This window comes from Prionailurus viverrinus, chromosome D3, assembly GCF_022837055.1.
Source record: "Prionailurus viverrinus isolate Anna chromosome D3, UM_Priviv_1.0, whole genome shotgun sequence".
NCBI lineage: Eukaryota > Metazoa > Chordata > Mammalia > Carnivora > Felidae > Prionailurus > Prionailurus viverrinus.
Genome location: NC_062572.1, coordinates 55,270,710 through 55,290,111, shown reverse-complemented (window position 1 = coordinate 55,290,111; position 19,402 = coordinate 55,270,710). Strand labels below are relative to the sequence as shown.

The 19,402-nt window shown below is 40.3% G+C and overlaps 1 protein-coding gene across 3 annotated transcripts in view; it reads left to right on the top strand.

The window, feature by feature from the left end:
* The window catches only part of GAREM1 (GRB2 associated regulator of MAPK1 subtype 1), a 204,279-nt gene that overhangs the window by 67,083 nt on the left and 117,794 nt on the right, over nt 1–19,402 (top strand). For all 3 annotated transcript variants that reach the window (XM_047828339.1, XM_047828338.1, XM_047828342.1), the window contains one exon: nt 10,153–10,293. In XM_047828339.1, the coding sequence (XP_047684295.1) occupies nt 10,153–10,293 (141 nt within the window). The remainder of the gene's footprint in view (nt 1–10,152; nt 10,294–19,402) is intronic.

The following is a 19,402-nucleotide window of genomic DNA, read 5'->3' as shown; positions in this document are numbered from 1 at the left end:
GCACAAAAGGTCACGTTTTATAATTCCATTTATATGAAATGTCCAGAATGGGTAAATTTATAGACAAAGAATAGATTAGTGGCTGCCTCAGGCTGGGCTGGGGGAGTAGGAAATGACATAATGGATATGAGGTTTCTTTTGGGGTGATAGACATAGTCTATAATTAGATTGTAGTGTTCGCACAACTCTGTGAATATACTGAAGCCATTGAATTATAAATTTTAGTGAATTTTCTGGTATATGAAAACTATTTTTAAGAAATACATCTTGGAAGTTGCACATTTCCACTATATCCTATTGACTATTACTTAGTTAACAGTGTTATACCTACTTGCTATGCAGGTGGGAACATTATTCTGTATTCTGGGCAGCCATGTGCCCAGCTAATATAAGGGGATTATTACCAAGGACAAGGAGTGAGTGAAATATTGGTGGATATCTAGTAATTTCTGCCACTTTCTAATTAGAGTTGAATCGTGACAGAAAAACTGCTACAAGTTCTTCTCATTAAGTCAACATTCTTGATGAAAAGCTTCCTAGTAGCCTGAAATAATAACCTGGGTTTTTAAAAAAATTTTTTAATGTTTACTTATTTTTGAGAGAGAGATAGCACGCAAGCAGGGGAGGGACAGAGAGAGAGGGAGACACAGAATCTGAAGCAGGCTCCAAACTCTGAGCTGTCAAGCGCAGAGCCCGACATGGGATTTGAACCAGAGCCGAAGTCAGATCCTCAATTGACAGAGCCACCCAGGCGCCCCAATAATAACCTGGTTTTTTAAAAAAGCTTAAATACAAAATGAAGTCTGAGAAAATAGAATTGCCCTTAATTCTTTATGGTGAAATGAAGACAAAGAGGAAAATACCTTTAATTTCATCTGATAGCTCAATGTGTCAATTTGTGGGAACTTAATAGTTAAATGACCATGTCAAATAATCATCAGTGATGCTTTTACTGATACCAGCTGGGTGTATGACCCTGGGCTGGTAAGAAAACAAGAAAAGTCCTTGCTACCCAAAAATGTCACAGTCTAATTGGAGAAATACAATGTATATCCATAAAATGCTAAATAACACAGGCTACTTTTTAATTACTGCAAAATGCAAAAAACTATATAAAAAAGCAGACAATACATGCTATGCAAGTGTCATAGCCAGAGAAAATCCTGTAACATTAGGTATCTGAGGATAATAATAGTAATCACACTTTTGGAGAGCTTACTATGTGGCTAATGCTTTGTAGCACCTGATAAGTTTTATCTTGCCCCCTTCTCACAATAGGTGCAAGAAAGGAGTCCCCGGTGGGTGATGTCTCCCCAGGGCCTGTGCACTTAACTGCCTTGGTTGTGCTCTGAACCTGGGCTGCACAATAGGATACCCAAGGAAATTTCAGGACATGCAGGTCTCTGGACTTCACTGAGAGATTTTGGTTTCAGTGGTCGATGTGTTGCCCTTCCCCTCCCGGCCACTAGAGTTTTTACAGGTCCCCAGAAGATTACAAGGGCTGTGTGGCCCAGGGTCAGAGCCAATGTCTTCCTCAGGGCTGCAGGTTCCTCCCCTGAAACACAGAGGCAGGACTAGAGAAGCAGACATGCTCTCAATTGAGAAGTGTTTAGAACTGGACAGCAGCTAAGCTCAAGTAATGCTGTTGTCTACTGTTCCCACCCCACATCCATCCACAAGGCTTTTCTCTGTTCCACAAGATGCATCTTAGCGGTCATAAGATGCCATCGCCTAGAAAAGGACTGTCCTGTTGAAGCGGATGAATGTGGAGATGCAGGTGTGTGCCCGTCATCGGAGGATCGTTCTGTTGTTCAGTATTTGGAGTAGGGAACGGTTACAGGTGGCTAAAATTATTCATTGTGCCTGCCCAGGGGTATGACACCCATTGTCCTTTGTGTTCTTGGTGTCTGTGCCAGCTTTATTTTTGTTTACTCTTTTCTATGAGTTTTGAGAAGCTCTTATCAAGTGACTTCAGATACCTGTATTTGATTAATACCTATGCCTGATCCTTCCTGTGCTGTCCTTCTCTTTCTTATAAATACTTCAGCCATTAGGCTAAAAACAGTTTCTTTTCTTCCTAGAGCTTTCTTTTCCACAGATTTCAAAATTATTACCTGTGCTTTAGTAATAAAGCACATAAAATAACCACACCCTCCCTGACCCCTTTATATTTTCTGTCTCTTGATTAGTTACTAATTAGTTAATTCTTTTAGGATTTTCCTTCCCTTCTATTACTTTCTCTTGGGAACACCTTACTGCTTTTTCATTGCAGACAACATTTTAATTTCATGGTTTCATGATCTTTAACTGTCTTAGAGCAATTTGCTATGACATCATCTCTTCTTCCTCCTTTACCTCCCCACCCCCACCCCCCATATTGTTTTTTTACTTACCATGTCATGTCATTTGGATTGTAGTTCTTTGGGACAAAGAATTCTTTTTTTAATTTTTTTTTAATGTTTATTTTCGAGAGAGAGAGAGAGACAGAGTGTGAGCAAGGGAGGCGCAGAGAGAGGGAGTCACAGAATCCGAAGCAGGCTCTAGGCTCTGAGCTGTCAGCACAGAGCCTGACGTGGGGCTCGAACTCATGAACCGTGAGATCATGACCTGAGCTGAAGTCGGACGCTTAACCGACTGAGCCACCCAGGTGCCCCTGGGACAAAGAAACATTATCATAGTGCCATGTTCTCTTCTCACAGTAAATATTGCTTGTTTGGAAAAAACACCTAAGACTTTTACATACTGACAGTGTTTGAGGATGCTAAGTAAGCAGCATTAAATTATATCCCTCAGCTTATGGGATAAGATGTAACTAAAAGAATGAGGAAAGGAATTTTTAGTCTACGTCCAAGCCGCCTTGGCAAATTCAAGTTTGTATTTCTGAAGAGGACTTAGAAGGAATAGCCTCTGTAACAAAACCTTTGTGATCACTATAATCGGGAGTCTTTGCTGGTGTCGAAGGTCATGCATGTAGATGTTTTAGTTAACGTAGTCTAACCACTGAAACGAAAAAGGAGAACTACAACACATCACTGCCACGACGTCCCAGTCGAAGTTTATTTCCCACATGCCGGCTCAGGGTGCGGTGAGGGCACGGGCAGGTGGTTGGCTCCACTGTGTGTCGATTCAGGAGCCCATACTGCCGGCAGCTCTGCTATCTTCAGCTCGCTCCGAGGTCTTCCTTGTAATCAATAGTCAGCCCTTGCCTGAGAAAAGAGCATAGAGGATGGTTTGTAGGCATTTTTCACGGGTAGGGACAGAAAGTGGAAAATGTCATTTCTGCTCACACAGGGACATGGCACCCCTTAACTACAGGAGGAGTCAGAAGAAGAGGAAACCTGGCTGGTACTCAGCCCCTGCTGTTGAAGGTATTTTTTGTTTTTTAATGGAATGGGGAGGGGGAATTGGAGGAAGGTGGTCAGAAGGTACACACTTCCAGTTATAAGAAAAATCAGTGCTAGGGATGTCATTAACAACAGGGAAGTTGTTAACACAGGAAGAAATGTTTTTTCTTTTTATTGTATCTACATGAGATGATGGATGTTAATGGTCATTTCACAATTTATGTACATCAGACATCAGTCTGTACACTTTTTTTTTTAATTTTTTTTTCAACGTTTATTTATTTTTGGGACAGAGAGAGACAGAGCATGAACGGGGGAGGGGCAGAGAGAGAGGGAGACACAGAATCGGAAACAGGCTCCAGGCTCTGAGCCATCAGCCCAGAGCCTGACGCGGGGCTCGAACTCACTGACCGCGAGATCGTGACCTGGCTGAAGTCGGACGCTTAACCGACTGCGCCACCCAGGCGCCCCATGTACACTTTAAACTTACATAGTGATGTGTGTCAATTATTTTTCAATAAAACTTTAAAAAAAGAGTTTAAGTTGCAAGAGAAATGCAGTGGTTTGAGTGTATGACTGACCCAGTAGGGTTCCTGTCTACATGAAAAGGATTATAAGATCAAGTAAACACATAATTAAAATTAAACAACACTGTACGGGGCGCGCCTGGGTGGCTCAGTCGGTTAAGCGTCTGACTTAGGCTCAGGTCATGATCTCGCGGTCCGTGAGTTTGAGCCCCAGGTTGGACTCTGTGCTGACATCTCGGAGCCCAGAGCCTCTTCAGATTCTGTCTCTCTCCCTCTTTCTCTCTGCCCCTCCCCCAATTGCACTCTGTCTCCATCTCTCTCAAAAATAAACACACAAAAAATTAAACAACACTATTTGTTAACAATGAGGAGGTAAAGTGCTGTGTTGTCACTTGACCAGCTTTTCTTTTAACATTAGTAAAATAAAACAATGCACCACTGCTAAATTAGATTTGTAGTAAATAGTAACAGATACCATAAAACCTATTAATTTACCCATTGTTGATAGATTTAGCTACAACATAAGGAGCAGTTTATGTCCAAACAGATAAAAACGATCCCAAGTTCAGTAAATCTGATTCTCATTACACGTGTATTAGCAAATCAGATTATTTCAATGGGGCCTCATTAATCAGTCAACAAATACATGAATATCCACCACAGACACGATTCTCCTCACATGCTGAGAAGAGACCATGCTAAATGAGGATAAAACCATAGTTCAAAAAGAAAGATAATCAGCAATATAAGATTATATATTTGCCATGCAAATTGGAAAGTCGGGTATTCTGAGAGTTGAATGGATGAAAAGTGTATGCCTTCTGTGGAGATACAGCCCCAAATTGCTGACCAAACGTGTTACTCTGGTGTGAGATGCCAACACTAAGAAAAAGAGAGACAAATGTGGAAAATTAAAAAAAAAAAAACACTTTAATATAAGAGCTGCCAAAATCACAACACAACTTAGAGAATTGTGTAAAATCACACATTTGTTCTTTGTGCCATGAGGATAGCAAAACACCAAACCAACGTGGGTATGTGTCTGTGTTGTTCTCAGCCCAACTTTAACAGAAAACCCATCAGCAGTAAATTGACAGATTTAATATTAAAACATTATACATTGTCATCCAAGTACACTGTGCTTCATATTTAAAAATAAAAAAGCATTTAATAGAAATTTGGATTCTACTGTTATAGACATTATACAACTGTTTGAATTGATTGAGATATATTCTATGTAATTCATATATAAAGGCACTATAGTCATATACTGATTCAGTATATTCAAATATAATCAATTTAATTACAATTTAAACAATGCTAGAATAGGTACAAGCTTCATAAAAACATAAGATTCAGTGTCTATGGGAAAATATTCTAAAATTTTTTTTTAATGTTCTTTATTTTTGAGAGCAAGAGAGACAGAGTGTGAGTGAGCGAGAGACAGAGAGAGAGGGAGATACAGAATCTGAAGCAGGCTCCAGGCTCTGAGCTGTCAGCGCAGAGCCTGATGCAGGGCTCGGACCTGTGAACCGTGAGATCGTGACCTGAGCAAAAGTTGGACACTTAACTGACTGAGCCACCCAGACGCCCTGTGGGGGAAAATACTCTAAATAAATGTAAACATTATATCTGAATATTTAAAAAGCAAAATAGAACCGTGGGGCAGTGAATCTGGGCCACTCCATTGCATTGCCTTGGATGCTAGTAAGACCAGGAAGTTTAGAGAGGATCTTGTCTATCAGTCTTTATAGTCTTGAATTATCCTTGTTCTTAGTCCTTATAACCGTGGTTCTCAAAATTGACGAAATGTGTATAGACCAATTTCAAAAGGAAAAAAATGCCTATAATTCCTGTATAGTTAAATTATTTTTATTATGCCATTTAAACATACATAAACATTAAAATGTCAGAAGTTTATAAATTCGGCATAGAATATTAGCAAAATTACAAAATCGCTGCATTTTAAATGGAAAATATTAGGATTCGTATCAGGAATGCCTTCATGAAGGTGGCATTTGAGCTGGTCTTTCAAAAATGAGTATGATGACTAGTGAGTAAATGAGGATTGGAGATAAGGCTCGGACCAAGGAAAGAAAGCGAGGGGGCCCAGGTGAGTGAGACTGCACTGTGTGTGTGGCACAGAGAACAGGTCCTTTGGGCTCTAGCGTATGGTGTGGGGATATAGGTCTTCTATTCTGATGATCTCCCAATATTTTGATGATCTACAATCATGAGGACCTTGAGTATTGAGCCAAGGAATTCAGGCCTCATTCTGTATGAATGAGAACCACTAAAGGCAGATGTAAGTAGAAGAATCAGTCTGATGTGCCGTGCTGTATTCTTGGAAGTTTAATCCACAGCAATATTTAAATGAATTGAAAGAGTGAAAAACGGTGATTGAAAGCCCAGCCAAGAGGTCAACTCCATGAGAGCAGGTACTTAGTTCAATACTGTATCTCCTGGTTCTAGAACATAGCTGGTGCTCAGTATGTGTTTGTTGGATGAATGTAGGATGGCTGAATGAATTAGCATGGGGACATCCAGGTAGAAAAGTGTAGAAGATAAAGCCTGGACAAAGAGCGCTGCGTACAAGGTGGTAACTGAGAGCATGCATTTGCGAGTTGTCCGTAACTAATTGAGTCCGTGCGGGGTGTGTAAGATTGTGAAGGAAAGAGAAATGGTGAACTTGATTAACTCCTACAGTTATAGCTAATGTGGAAAAGTGGTGGGGGGGGGGGGGAACCATGAAGGTAACAAGGAGAAATCAGAAAGGTGCATCAGGAGATTATAAAGGCCACCAGCCACAGGAGGAGAATTTGTGCATTTCCAGCTTATAAATACTTATTTATAATTTTTAATTTGGTTTTTTTAAAGCATACTTAGAAGGATTCATGGATTCTAGTTTTCCTAGCATTAAAAATAATTTAAATAGGTGTGTAAGACTTAATGTTGAGGGGATCAAGGTCAAACCAGGCAAATAAAGCATATCCCAGAAGCATGCTAGATGTGGGGAAGTTTCAGGATGGCAGTAACATATTTTGGAATTTAACACACATTGCTTTTAGACTTCTTGTCACTACATCTTTGAGCTAAATATATAAGTTTTAGCATGTTATATATAGTAGTTAAGCAACAGGCTAATTATGTCACAAAAATGTTTACTTTATGAATTCATTTAATGTAGTGCCTCTATTAGTGGCCTCCCCTAGGACATTTTAAGTGATTATATTAAGTTTTACTTCTAGACAATTTTTGTGAAACTTATTTTGCCTGAAGCAGGCAGTTGTTAAAAAAAACAAAAAAGACATAAGCTCAAAAACAGGCCCTGGTTTCTTACTACTTTATAGCTTCGAAAATCATTCTGAATCCTCTTGACAGACTGTTTACTAGCAGCTAGCAGTAGGATTTAACATTAAATTTTCATTTTGATTAACTTGACTGCAATTGTTTCTTGGCTGCCTCTTTAGAGCCCACTGCGGAATAAAATTAAAACAGTTGTATGATATAACCGTTTAGTTGCGGAAAACGACATTTTTCTTTTTTCCCTGAATGGTGGTGTGTTTTCCCTCTGACTTTCCTGCATACACCCCGTGGCTCTGTTTTCTCCCTTCTCCGATCCAGCTTTTATAGTGTTGCCAGGTTACTTTTCCTAAAGCGGAGCTTTGGCCGTTCTCTTATCCCAGCCCCTTCTCTGACTCCCCACTGCCCACCTCCTTTCTGAGCCCAGCTCATCCATGAAGGAAGGACAAGCCCCAAAAGTATATATTCCTCTTGACATTTTCTTGGTCTTCTCTGCTAAAGTCCCCGTCTCCACTCCAGATTTCTTGTTTCTCTTGCGTAGCACCCAGCCTGTCCTACCTTACATAAAATTACGTGTGAATACATCTCACCAAGAGAATGTCAGCTTCTCGAATGCACAGACCGCCCTGTCTTTACATTTTGGCCCACTCTTCCAGTGTTTTGTGCATGAAAGAGCCTCCATAAATAAATGTTTGACAGTCATCTGATCGTACACATTAAATATGTACAGTTCTTTGTATATTAGTTATTCCTCAAGCTGTGTTTAGAAAAAGCTAAACAAATAAGCAGAGACATGTTTGTTGGGTAAATGAATGAAAAATATCTCAAAATGATAACCGTGCAAAACTCTTCTTTCTTATATACTGTAGTCCTGATTCTCTTACCCTTCACTTTTTCCATTTCCCATAGCACCTTTCACTTTCTAATGAATTCATAATTTAATTATTCATTTTTCTTGCTGATACCGTCTCCCTTCTTCCTTGGATGGTAAGCATCCTGGATGGCAGGGATCTCTGTTTGTTCACAAATGTTTCCCAGGTGCTGGGAACAGTGCCTGTCATACTGATTGAGTGAATGAGTGAGACTTGGAGCTGAGGGTCAGTTTCTCCCTGTTTTTTGGATTATCGTTGGCAGTTTTCAAGGCAAAAGTCCATGTGGTGTGGAAAGAACAGGGAGAGAGGTAGAGGAACCGCAAAGTCCGTTTCTGCTACAAAGTGATAGGCAAGTTTCCTGACTTGCTCTGAAGGTCATTTCCTCACCTGTAAGGGGATAACACGACCTGAATTAGAGTGTTAATTCTAGGGAGAAAAAGCCTACAGTAAATGAGATTAATAGCCGATGTTTCCTAACCACTCCTAACATAATGTGATAGATTTGGTGCTACACATTTTCCATGTCTGTCACTGTGTATCTTCACAACCACTCTGAAGTAGGAGGGTTTCTACCCAAGACCACAGAGTGGTGAGGAGCAGAGCTTTGACTAGACCAGATCTGTTGGGCTTCAAGGCCTGTGCTTACAATGCCTGCCTGATGTCTGTGTGCCCTTCCCACCTGCCTGCCTCCTGGTGGGGAGCCTTAAGGGTGGCCGTACGGTTGCTCCTATGGAGCAGCAATTCCAGATCTTTCTTTCCTGCCCTAACATGCTTGAGGGGGACACAACGGGCTCATAAGTACCAGCAGTCTCCTCGAGAGCTGTCTTTATGAACCTGGTCCCCCAAAGTGAGAGGGGCAGGGGAATCTGGTTTGGAAAGTTCCCCCTGGTGAATTGGACCTTCTCATTCGAATCTACTAGGATACCTCTGTTTCCAGATCTGTTTCTTCTTCTCCCATCCCATTTGTATCTCCTGCAACAACAATAGAGTATTCTTGTATGAAGACTTTTTTAAAAGACTGTGGCCTTACTGGATTGGAAACAAATTTGATGGCTTATGATTGTGGTACCAAATTGATCATTACAGCCTCCTCTACTTTTTTTTTATTATAGAAGCCGTGAAACTTTTAAGAATTTTTAAGTGAGCTATAAATTCCATTTCAAAACATACAATTATATCACTGACTCTTGATTATTACAATATAATAAGCATCAAAAATAAAAAAGGCTAATTATTTTCTGTATAAAGAAATTAGCCTTTTCAGGCATTATCTGAGCACTTAGAATTACTAAACCAGGATTCATGAGATGGATCATTTCAGCGTCTTAAAAAATGTCTTTTAAGTTTCAGGGGATGGATTTTTCTTTTGAAATAACTTGTCATTGTTTCAAATGCTAAAAATGTACCTCAGAAGATATCAAAGTGAAAAATAATTTCATTTGCATTCTATAAAGCTTCATTATTTTTAATTGAGTGGGAAGTTTGATAGGGGGCCAGAGAGAACTGGCAAAACACACAAAATTTACAAGGAGATTCTGGCATCTAATTTCAACCAGTATTTCAACAGAGAGATAGGTTTATTATGTATTTTGGTGGTTGTATTTTAACGATTAAGAGCATAAGCTTTAGAATCAGTCTGACCTAGCCCCGAATCCTCACTTTTCTGCTTATTAAATCTGTGAGCTTAGGCATATCACTTAACATTCTGAATCTTGATTTTTTTCCCACCTGTAGAGAGGGGACAATATCTACCTCATAATATTATTGTATCACATGAAATAATATGTGCAAAGCATCTAAATAGTGCCTAACACTTTGTTGGCACCTAATAACTTTTAGTATCCTTGCGAACAGTCATTGAGATAAAATGAGGTTTTGAAAATCTCTTTGCAGATAAGTGGGAAACATTTTTATGGAATCCTGTGTACAATTGTCAGCTTGTTGTGGAATGCCTTCTTACTGCTAATTCAGAAGCAAACTTATGTCATATTAGGATGAACTGCCAAGTTCCGCAATAGTGCAGTTTTAACCCATGAAATTTCACTGCAGAGTGTGGAGTAAGCAGATGCTAATTCTAAGTTTCTCCTATAAAATTATCTTTTCTAGGAGAATGCATAGAAGGGCTGCGGGAAAATGACTACCTTCTGATTCATTCGTGCCGTCAGTGGACCACTATCACTGCCCACAGCCTGGAGGAGGGGCACTACGTCATTGGGCCAAAGATAGAGATTCCGGTACATTATGCAGGTAAAACTTCTCTCGAGGGGCAAGAAAAGGCAGAAGAAGGGGACTTGCATATGTTAACTTTTTCCTCCACAGTGAGAAAATAGGACTTGTCTATAAACTGGAATATAATGACATAGAAAAAGAAGAATCAAACACTTTTTGTGGTGACTTTATCAGTGAAACCTCAGTTTCATTTTGTCCTAAGTACTTGTAATCAACGCATGTAGTTACATGTGGATTCTTATCAGCTATTTATAAAATGAAAATTTTACAAATACAAAGAACGTCTCCGTGGTCTTGGGATGGCAGTCAATATGTGTAGACAGCCTCTGAGCTCCAGTGTCTCTGAGTAACCCTGGGTACAACTTAAATGTTGCTTTTGTGACTGGCTTTACAAAAGCCTTTCAAAGGCTTTACAAGACTGCCTTTTTGTTTTTGAGTGAAACCTCTACAATGCCCAGAGAGTTGCCTATCAGGAAAAGGGACCTTGCTGTAGTTCCATTGTCTAGAATGGCAGCAAATGGTAAGTGTTCAATATTTATTGAGTAAATGAATAGTTTGGCCCCTTCTTTTGTTCCTAGGAGTCTTCCAATTGCCCGTATGACCTCGGGATCACTCAGCTTCTCAGATACTCCTATTAAAAAAAAATTATAAGAAAGAATTTCTCTAGCCTGAAACTTTGTCACCTAGAACTTTATTTCCTGGCCATAAGAGTAGCCTTCATGAAAAAAGGAGGAATAGGTAGCAGCAGAAAGTACTACAACTGTGAAATTTGGAGCCAGGCCAAAGGGACAGAGACAAGACCAACCCTGCATCCTGTCCACTCTCTCCTGCCAAGGGGTCCCACCACAGGTGGGATCCGTGCAGTTTCTAGGAAGCCCAAACTCCTGGTCTTTTGTGGAAAACTGAAAAGGAAGGTATAAGATTGTGCTTCGTCACATATACAGTTTGATCTAATGTGCGTGTTCTTCTCATAGTAGATTGAGTTTTAGTCTTTCCCCTGACCGCACTGTGAGTAGCCCATCAAAGCAGTCTTCCCCAAGGAATGCTTGCATTTGGTCCTTGACTCAAATCTCCTTAGAGACCCCAAACTGCCACCAGACTCCTTGGCTTGTTTCTCAAAGCCCTCAGGGGCTGGGTCTAATCTGCTTCTCCAAACTTACCTTTTCTACTCGGAAGAGGGAACCTTCCATCCAGCTAGATTGGTCCCCTCACTATTTCCTGGACATACCGGGTACTTTTCCATTTACACCATTCCCCAGCCAGAGTTAGGCTTCCTCAGCTTTGCTCTTATCAGAGCCTGTCTGTGCATCAGGAGGGTACAGGCATCCCTACTGTGCCTATATCGCCTCCACATTTCTTGTGTATCACATTCATTGAGCACATGCCCCCAGTCTTCATTCATAGATACACACATATCTTCATTTGCCAGTTGAGACTGTATATTCCTCAACAAGTGAGACCAATTCTTTTTTAGCTTTAAAAAAAAATTTTAATTCCAGCATAGTTAATATATAGCCTTATATTAGTTTCAGGTGTACAATATAATGATTCAACAATTCATGCATTGCTCAGTGCTCATCAAGATAAGTGTAGTCTTAATTCCCTTCACCCATTTTACCCATTCCCCCCACCCCTTCCCCTCTGGTAACCATCTGTTTATTCTCTATAGTTAAGGCAGTGAAACCAATTCTTTTTTTTTTCTTAAGTCTATTTATTTATTTTGAGAGAAAGAGAGTGTGAGCAGGGGAGGGACAGAGAGGGAGAGAGAGGATCCCAAGCAGGCTCTGCACTGTCAGCACAGAGCCCAAAGTAGGGCTTAAACTCACAAACCGCCAGATCATGACCTGAGCGGAAATCAAGAGTCGGACGCTTTAAGTGACTAAGCCACCCAGGCACCCCAAGGCAGTGAAACCAGTTCTGAAACTCCTTTGTGAATCCTTTGGATCCATACATAAAAGATACAATTCTTTACGGCTGTAGATGCTTGATCTAGGGATCTCATACTTACCTATGCAATGGAATGACCTAGAGAGCTTTAAAAATGACCAGTGCCCAGGTCCCATCTCCAGAGGTTCTGCTTCAGTTGGTTGTGAGTGTGGGTTGGGCATCAGAATTTTGAATTCTATGGTTAAATTATGCAGCCAAGGTTGGGACCCATTGCTCTGGGATGGGCATTCACAGTGTCAGAAGAAAAGATTTCCCCAAGTATTTGTAAATGTTTTATTGTTTTTAAATTAACAGCCGGGGCGCCTGGGTGGTTCAGTCGGTTGGGTGTCCGTCTTCGGCTAGGGTCATCATCTCGCGGTCCGTGGGTTCGTGCCCCGCATCAGGCTCTGTGCTGACAGCTCAGAGCCTGGAGCCTGTTTCAGATTCTGTGTCTCCCTCTCTCTCTGACCTTCCCCCATTCATGCTCTGTCTCTCTCTGTCTCAAAAATGAATAAACGTTTAAAAAATTAATTAATTAATTAATTAACAGCCATTCAGCTTCCACTGGGAAGAAAGATATGGTATGTTCAACAGCCCACTCTTTATCTATAAGGAAGATGACAGTACACTTAACTGGGAATCCAGGCACCGGAGGGAAGGTAGGTGGGTGATGGATGAGATAGGTGATGGGGATTAATTAAGGAGTGCACTTGTCGAGATGAGCACAGGGTATGTTGAATCACTCTGTTGTACACCTGAAACTAATATAATACTGTATGTTAACTGTACTGGAATCAAGATAAAAACCTTATCTTAAAAAAGAAAATGATACTTTTTTTAAATGAAAATTTGAGGTGCCATGGACTCTAAGATCATACCACTTTACACAAAAGGAAAAAAAATACATTAAAGGAAAAAAAAACCTTGAAATAGGACTGTCTTAGTTCAGGCTGCTATAACAGATAGTTGGGGTAGATTATGAACAGTTCAGTTCTCCCAATTCTGGAGGCAGGAAAGATCCAGTGTCTGGTGAGGGTCGTTTTGTCCTTTGTAGGTGGTAGTCTTCTCGCTGTGTCCTCTCTTGGTGGAGTGAGAATTCCACCATCTCTCTCCTGCCTCTTCTGATAAGGGCACTATTCCCATTCATGAGGATTACTGTGTGATTACTAGGACATTTGAAAGGAGGAGTGGTCTTTCTCTAAATCACCCCACCCCCACTTGCACAGCTATTGATTTCTGTCTGATCTGGTTGTTACCATGAAGGTGAGAAAATGGTACATTTCTAATTTAACTCCGCTGTTCCTCCTCCTCTTTCTTCTTCTTCTTCTTCTTCTTCTTCTTTTGAGAGAGAGAGGGAGAGCACGAGCAGGGAACAGGGGCAGATGGAGAGAGGCAGAGAGAGAGAATCTTAAGCAGACTCCATGCTCAGTGCAGAGCCCAACATAGGGCTTGATTCCACAACTCTGGGATCATGATCTGAGCCAAAATCGAGTTGGAACCCCACTGTTACTTGCTCTACTTGTTAGTTGTCTTTCTGCCATTTGTTTACTTACTCACCTATTATGGAATTATGGATTCTAACTTCATTCAGTGGGTTATAATACATTTCTTATTTATTTTGATGTTCATATTGTCCTAAAGTTAGCCATTTGGGGACAGCTAACCCATGTATCTCTGTGACATGTGCCCCCTTCGTCTTTTCAAGCATGTACTTATTTTCTGGCCTATATAGCAACCATTCATTTCAGTCAGTGTGCTCTTCATTTGAGGCCACTGCACTGTCATGTTCTAGGCATCGCTCCTCACTGTGTGTAAATAGCGTCCTTTGGAGTTGTGTAGTGCACAGCCTGGGCAGCTGTATGCAGCCCTATTCACATATATTCTAGAATATAGTAAAACTCAGCATTTTAAGGAAATCACGATTCAGACTGCCTTTCCCATACCCTTCATCAGAAATTTTCATGAAATTCCTCATGTGAAAAGAAATAATTTAATAAAATTGAGAAAAGATAAATAGGACTTGAACTCCTCAGAACAGCACTATGGATGGTAAGGAGAGTTGCCTTATTCTGAATTCTAAAATTATTAGATGTGCTTTGGGGGAGAAAAAATAAAGACCTCCCTCATTCTGGCAAAATAAGTTTTTCATTTTGGATAAGAAAGAGTTTTCTTGGTATAACAAATAATTGATTCCAACAGAGAGAATGTGTTCAGTCAGCATCACATATTTTGCTAACAGCGGAGAAACCACTCAAGAAAAATTGGCATAGTGTTTAGAAAAGCGATTGCTGCTTTCACACAAGTTTTATTCAGAAGGCATCACAAATAAATTGTATCTAAACTTTCTAAGTTCTCACTGCTCCCAAGAGGGCAAAGATTTCCTAAGGAACATGCAATGCAGAACTCAGAATTTTTCTGCATTCTCAGACCATGTAAGCTACTGCTTGGCACTTTATCAAAGCCCGCTCATTCACCCTGCATGTGCCCCCCCCCACCCCTTTTGCTGCCCTGTCTCTCCTGACATACTGAACTGAAAAACAAATCTATTCAAAAAAAAATTTTTTTAAACCTAGTGAACTGCATTATAGCCAAGATTTTCTAAAGGTGAATGATTTTCATTTTACAATTCGCATTTCTGTTCATCAGATTCCTTTGTCTCTACAGCTTGGAGTGGTCAGTCAAGCAGACACAAGTTGGTTACTGCTGAAGCTCATACATCAGGATTCCTTATTTATGCTGACCCCTTTAGGGCATTAAACCAAATTTAGTACTCACAATTTGACTTTTTTTTTCCTTTAAAACTAATATAAACTTCAGGCTCCACAAAAACCTGGATATGCCATTGCCTCTGGAATTTAATTTATCTTCCTAAGGCTCTGAGTTTCCAATCTGTAGAAAGGAGATTTACTTAGAAAATGTCACGACGATTCTTTATGATCTAATGTGTGTAAATGACTCAACGCTGTGCCTGGCACAGTAATGAGTACTAAATAAATGTTACCTCCTCATTATCACCTGTCTCATGAAAACCGACCCAGAATAGCTGTCTGTAAAGACAAAGCTTTGAGAAACCAAATGGGTCAGAATGTGACGTCTCTGTGTGTCTCTGGTCTACCAATTTGAGAAGTAGTAGGATTCTGAGAGGGTTTGTGAAAATTTAAATCATTTAATGGAATGCTTGCCGTCATCATGGGTGAACAGATTGCTACTTGAACATAAGCATCAGAGATAAACGGCAGCCACGTTTGGCTTCTATTTTTAAATTCTCATCCTCCTGCAAATCCGGTGAATCTATAACAAGCAAAAATGATCTCATTACTTCCTTACTAGCTACAATATGCACAGAAATAAGTGACACTGGAGCATAAGGTTAGTGTAAGATTTGCTTAGGAAGTCTGCAGGGCTCTTACTCAGCAAGCACCTGGGTTGCTATCAGCAATGCCTGTTTTTAAAAATGTGGGTGTGCAGTCTGTCTCTCAGGCAAAATTATAGTAATGTGGTATCTACATAACCTTGGAGTGTAATTACTGAACAAAAGGAAATGTCGAAACAAGCTAATTTTATTCTCCCGGGTTGCAAGTTTAATTAGCATGAATCATCCATTTACAAAAGTAAATGCTAGCGTTGAACAACACTTTGTGTACTTTCTGTATTACATGAGATATAGCTCATGTGTTAAAATGGGAATAACCAAACTTTCTTTCAAAACGACCTATGGACTAATATGAGTATAACAAGAAACATTACCCCCCCCCCCAGTTTTTCCAGTAATAAATACTAGATTTATTTATACTTAAAGAGTAACCACTTTTCATATTTGAATCTTTAGGTCACAGTTTGAAATCACTAAAATTCATTCAGTGCTATTTTCTAGACACTTTGTTAACTCAACATTTTACTTTGATTTCTTCATGGAACTTTCACAACAAAGCCAGGAAGTGGGTTCTATTATTATCTGCATTTTTCACAAGTACAAATTGAAGTTCAAAGACGTTGAGTATCTTATCACACCTCCTAAGTGTGATTTGAACCCAGGATATGTGACTCCAGAGCATGCTTCCTCACTATTATTGCCTGGAAAGTGCTAGAAGGCACTGTCCACACATAAGGCATTCTAACCATTGTACAGAAGAGAGATCTATTAGAATCAGCCAGTAAGGGGGTGCCTGGGTGGCTCAGTTAAGTGTCCGACTCTTGATCTCAGCTCAGGTCATGATCTCACGCTTCGTGAGACTGAGCCCCATGTCGGGCTCTGCACTGACAGCACAAGCCTGCTTGGGATTCTGTCTTTCTCTCTGTCTCTGTCCTTCCCCCTGCAACCCCTTTGCATGTGTGTGCACTCTCTCTCAAAATAAATAAATCAACTTAAAAAAGTGGAGAGAGAGAAAGAATCAGCCAGTAAGGTGAAGAATGCTTTCACTTTCCTTGCCTTTCACACACAGTTCACTAACTGTATTCTGACTCTAGGGGGAAATTAAGTAAATATATATTTATCTTGACCTTTTCCAGATTTATAAGTCATCCGCAAACAAGTGACATTCTCATAAATTACCAGGAAGAAGCAAAGACAGAAGAGCTTCCCAGGGAGCCCCTTGGACTTGGAGAGGGTGGAGAGGGCAATGTGTGGGGAGCCTGCTGGGAACAGGCAAGTTGAGGCCTGGGGAAAGCATGTTTTAAATGTGGATAAGGAAATTGTCAGTCTCTAAAAGGTGGGTCTTAGTGAGTAAGAGCAAGGCAATTAGATAACAAAGGGGGAGTAAAAATGAGTGGAAGGAAGAGCAAGCTTGGAGCAATTACTCTTGTCAAGATGGGTTACAAAGAAGCCAAGAGAGAGGACATAAAAACAGAACGTTTCTAATACTCATTTTTAAGAATAATGGAGTCTGAAGAATCTTTCTAGGCTAGGGGGAATGAATCAGAAGAGAAAAGAGGGGGAGACAATTTAGGTAATATCATAGCCTAGTGTCTGGGAAATTGTCATTGCCATTTTTGTCTCTTGAAAGTTGTCTGTTCCCTCTTTCCCTCCCCTCCTTTACTTCAGGAACTCATCGCTGTAGCTGTTATAACCTAGATTCATAGTCGGAAGTTTAGGAGGATGTATCTTCTACACTTCAGCATTTACCCTGACACTTTAATCCAAAGCAAGGATAAAGAAATCATGTAAACATCTACCTTTGGTAGAACTATGACTCAAGCATTTTCGCCATCCTTTGGTATAGCTTTCTAGTGTCTCTTCTGAACGCTTAAGAACAATAACCCCAAGGAAATTTGAATATGAGTGACCTTTGTGATGAGATGATATTAGGGAAATATTTTGATTTTGTTAGGGGTGATACTAGTTTTATAGTTATGAAGAAAATATCTTTGTTTCTTAGAGGTGCGTACTGAATTACTTAGGGGGGGAGTGTGATTATAGTTTATAAAATGCTTCAGCAAAAACAAACATAAAAATAGATGAATGTAAGACAAGCTCTTAAAGTTGTTAGATTTTGGTGAAGGATAGATGGGGTGTTCATTATCCTAATTTTCTGTTTGGAAATTTTTGTAATTAAGAAAAAAAAAGGGGGGGGGACCTTGACTTACCAACCAGCAGCAAAGTTAATCGTAATATAAAACTCTTAAGTGGTGGTCTCACCAAACCACTCTGCCTCAATCGTTGAGTCTTATTTATAGTCTTAAGTAATTTCTGTTAGGAGTGAGAGTTCACCGTCCACTGGGTGGTTTTGTTCCAGTGCTGAGTGTTTGTGGAAACAACCCAGTGAAAGATGAACTCGGGAAGAAATGATTCCATCTTTATAGCATGGTAGCACCATCCAGTGACTGCCTTCCTAAGGGGAAAGGATTGCTCTCAGCATGGGCTAGCTTCCAGGGGGTACCCCAGTTCGTGGTGGTGATTTAAGGGAAGGGGCAAAAGGGATGTGGGTAAGATTTGGGAAGAAAGGAAAAATATTTTATTAGTTTCTTCTTAAGAGCCTTATGGGAGATAAGGAAAGGGGAAATGTATGAGCAACTTCATGGAGAGGTATTTGGTGTGGCTTCTCTTGATCTATAAATGCTAGTAAAATGACTTTAATAAAACCTTGAGAATCCCTCGATTGCTATTTTCACGTTTCAGCCCATTGACTCTCCTTATAAATCATACACTGACTCTACCAGCAGAAAATCTAGGATCAAAAAAATTAAAAACTCAGGCACAAAACCGGGATGGGCTTTGGGGTTTACAACTCTAGACTGCTGTTTTCTACATTTTTTCTACTTGTATGTTGGTGCTGAGTGGAAAGTTGGTACTTGAACGGGATACCTCCAGTTCAAGTATAACTTAACCTATGAGATAATGCGATTAACATCAGGTGGAAAGTTTGAACAAGTTGCCTCAAATCACTGTTAATGGAGTGTTTATAGCACTAGGGATGGACTAGTCTCACTTCATAATTTGATTTCCATGTTGGATTTGTACCTCTAAATGAGTACAGATCTTTTTTTAAAAGGTGACCATTTGAAAGGTTCCTTTTCAGCTTTTAGGAATTGTTTTGAGTTTTTTTTTTTCTTTACAGAAAACAGACTTAATAATATTAACGTTCCAAAACTGATTGCAGTGCTGGTAAAACTTCCAGAAGTCACTCCACTCTGTTGCTTAGAACTGGAATCACTTACCTTTTGGACTCCCTCTCCATGAGGCTGAGTGCTGGCCTTCTGGTAAACTGCTTCCCCGTCTGTTGTCAGGCATCCTCGACACAGAAAAACAACGAACCGCGGGGTCCAGGCCGGCTTTTTTGACGTTTAGGGCAAGAGGAGAGATGATTCAGACGCATTCATGTGTGTTTTTAGTGAAGTCTGCATTAGCAGGGCCTCCAACTTGTTGGGACTGGTTTATAGAACATCATGGGGTTTGTCCCCAAGAGTGAGTCAAGCCAGTGAGTGAGCGTGAGACAAGCAAAATAAACACAGAGCTTTTATTTTCTAGGTGTTAGAAATCATTGTAGGTAGGGGTGCCTGGGGGGCTCAGTCGGTTAAGCGTCCGACTTCGGCTCAGGTCATGATCTCACAGCTCGTGAGTTGGAGCCCCGCCATCAGGCTCTGTGCTGATAGCTCAGAGCCTGGAGCCTGCTTCGGATTCTGTGTCTCCCTCTCTCTGCCCTTCCTCCCCCCTCTCAAAAATAAACGAAAAATTTTAAAAAAAGAAATCATTGTAGGTAAATGA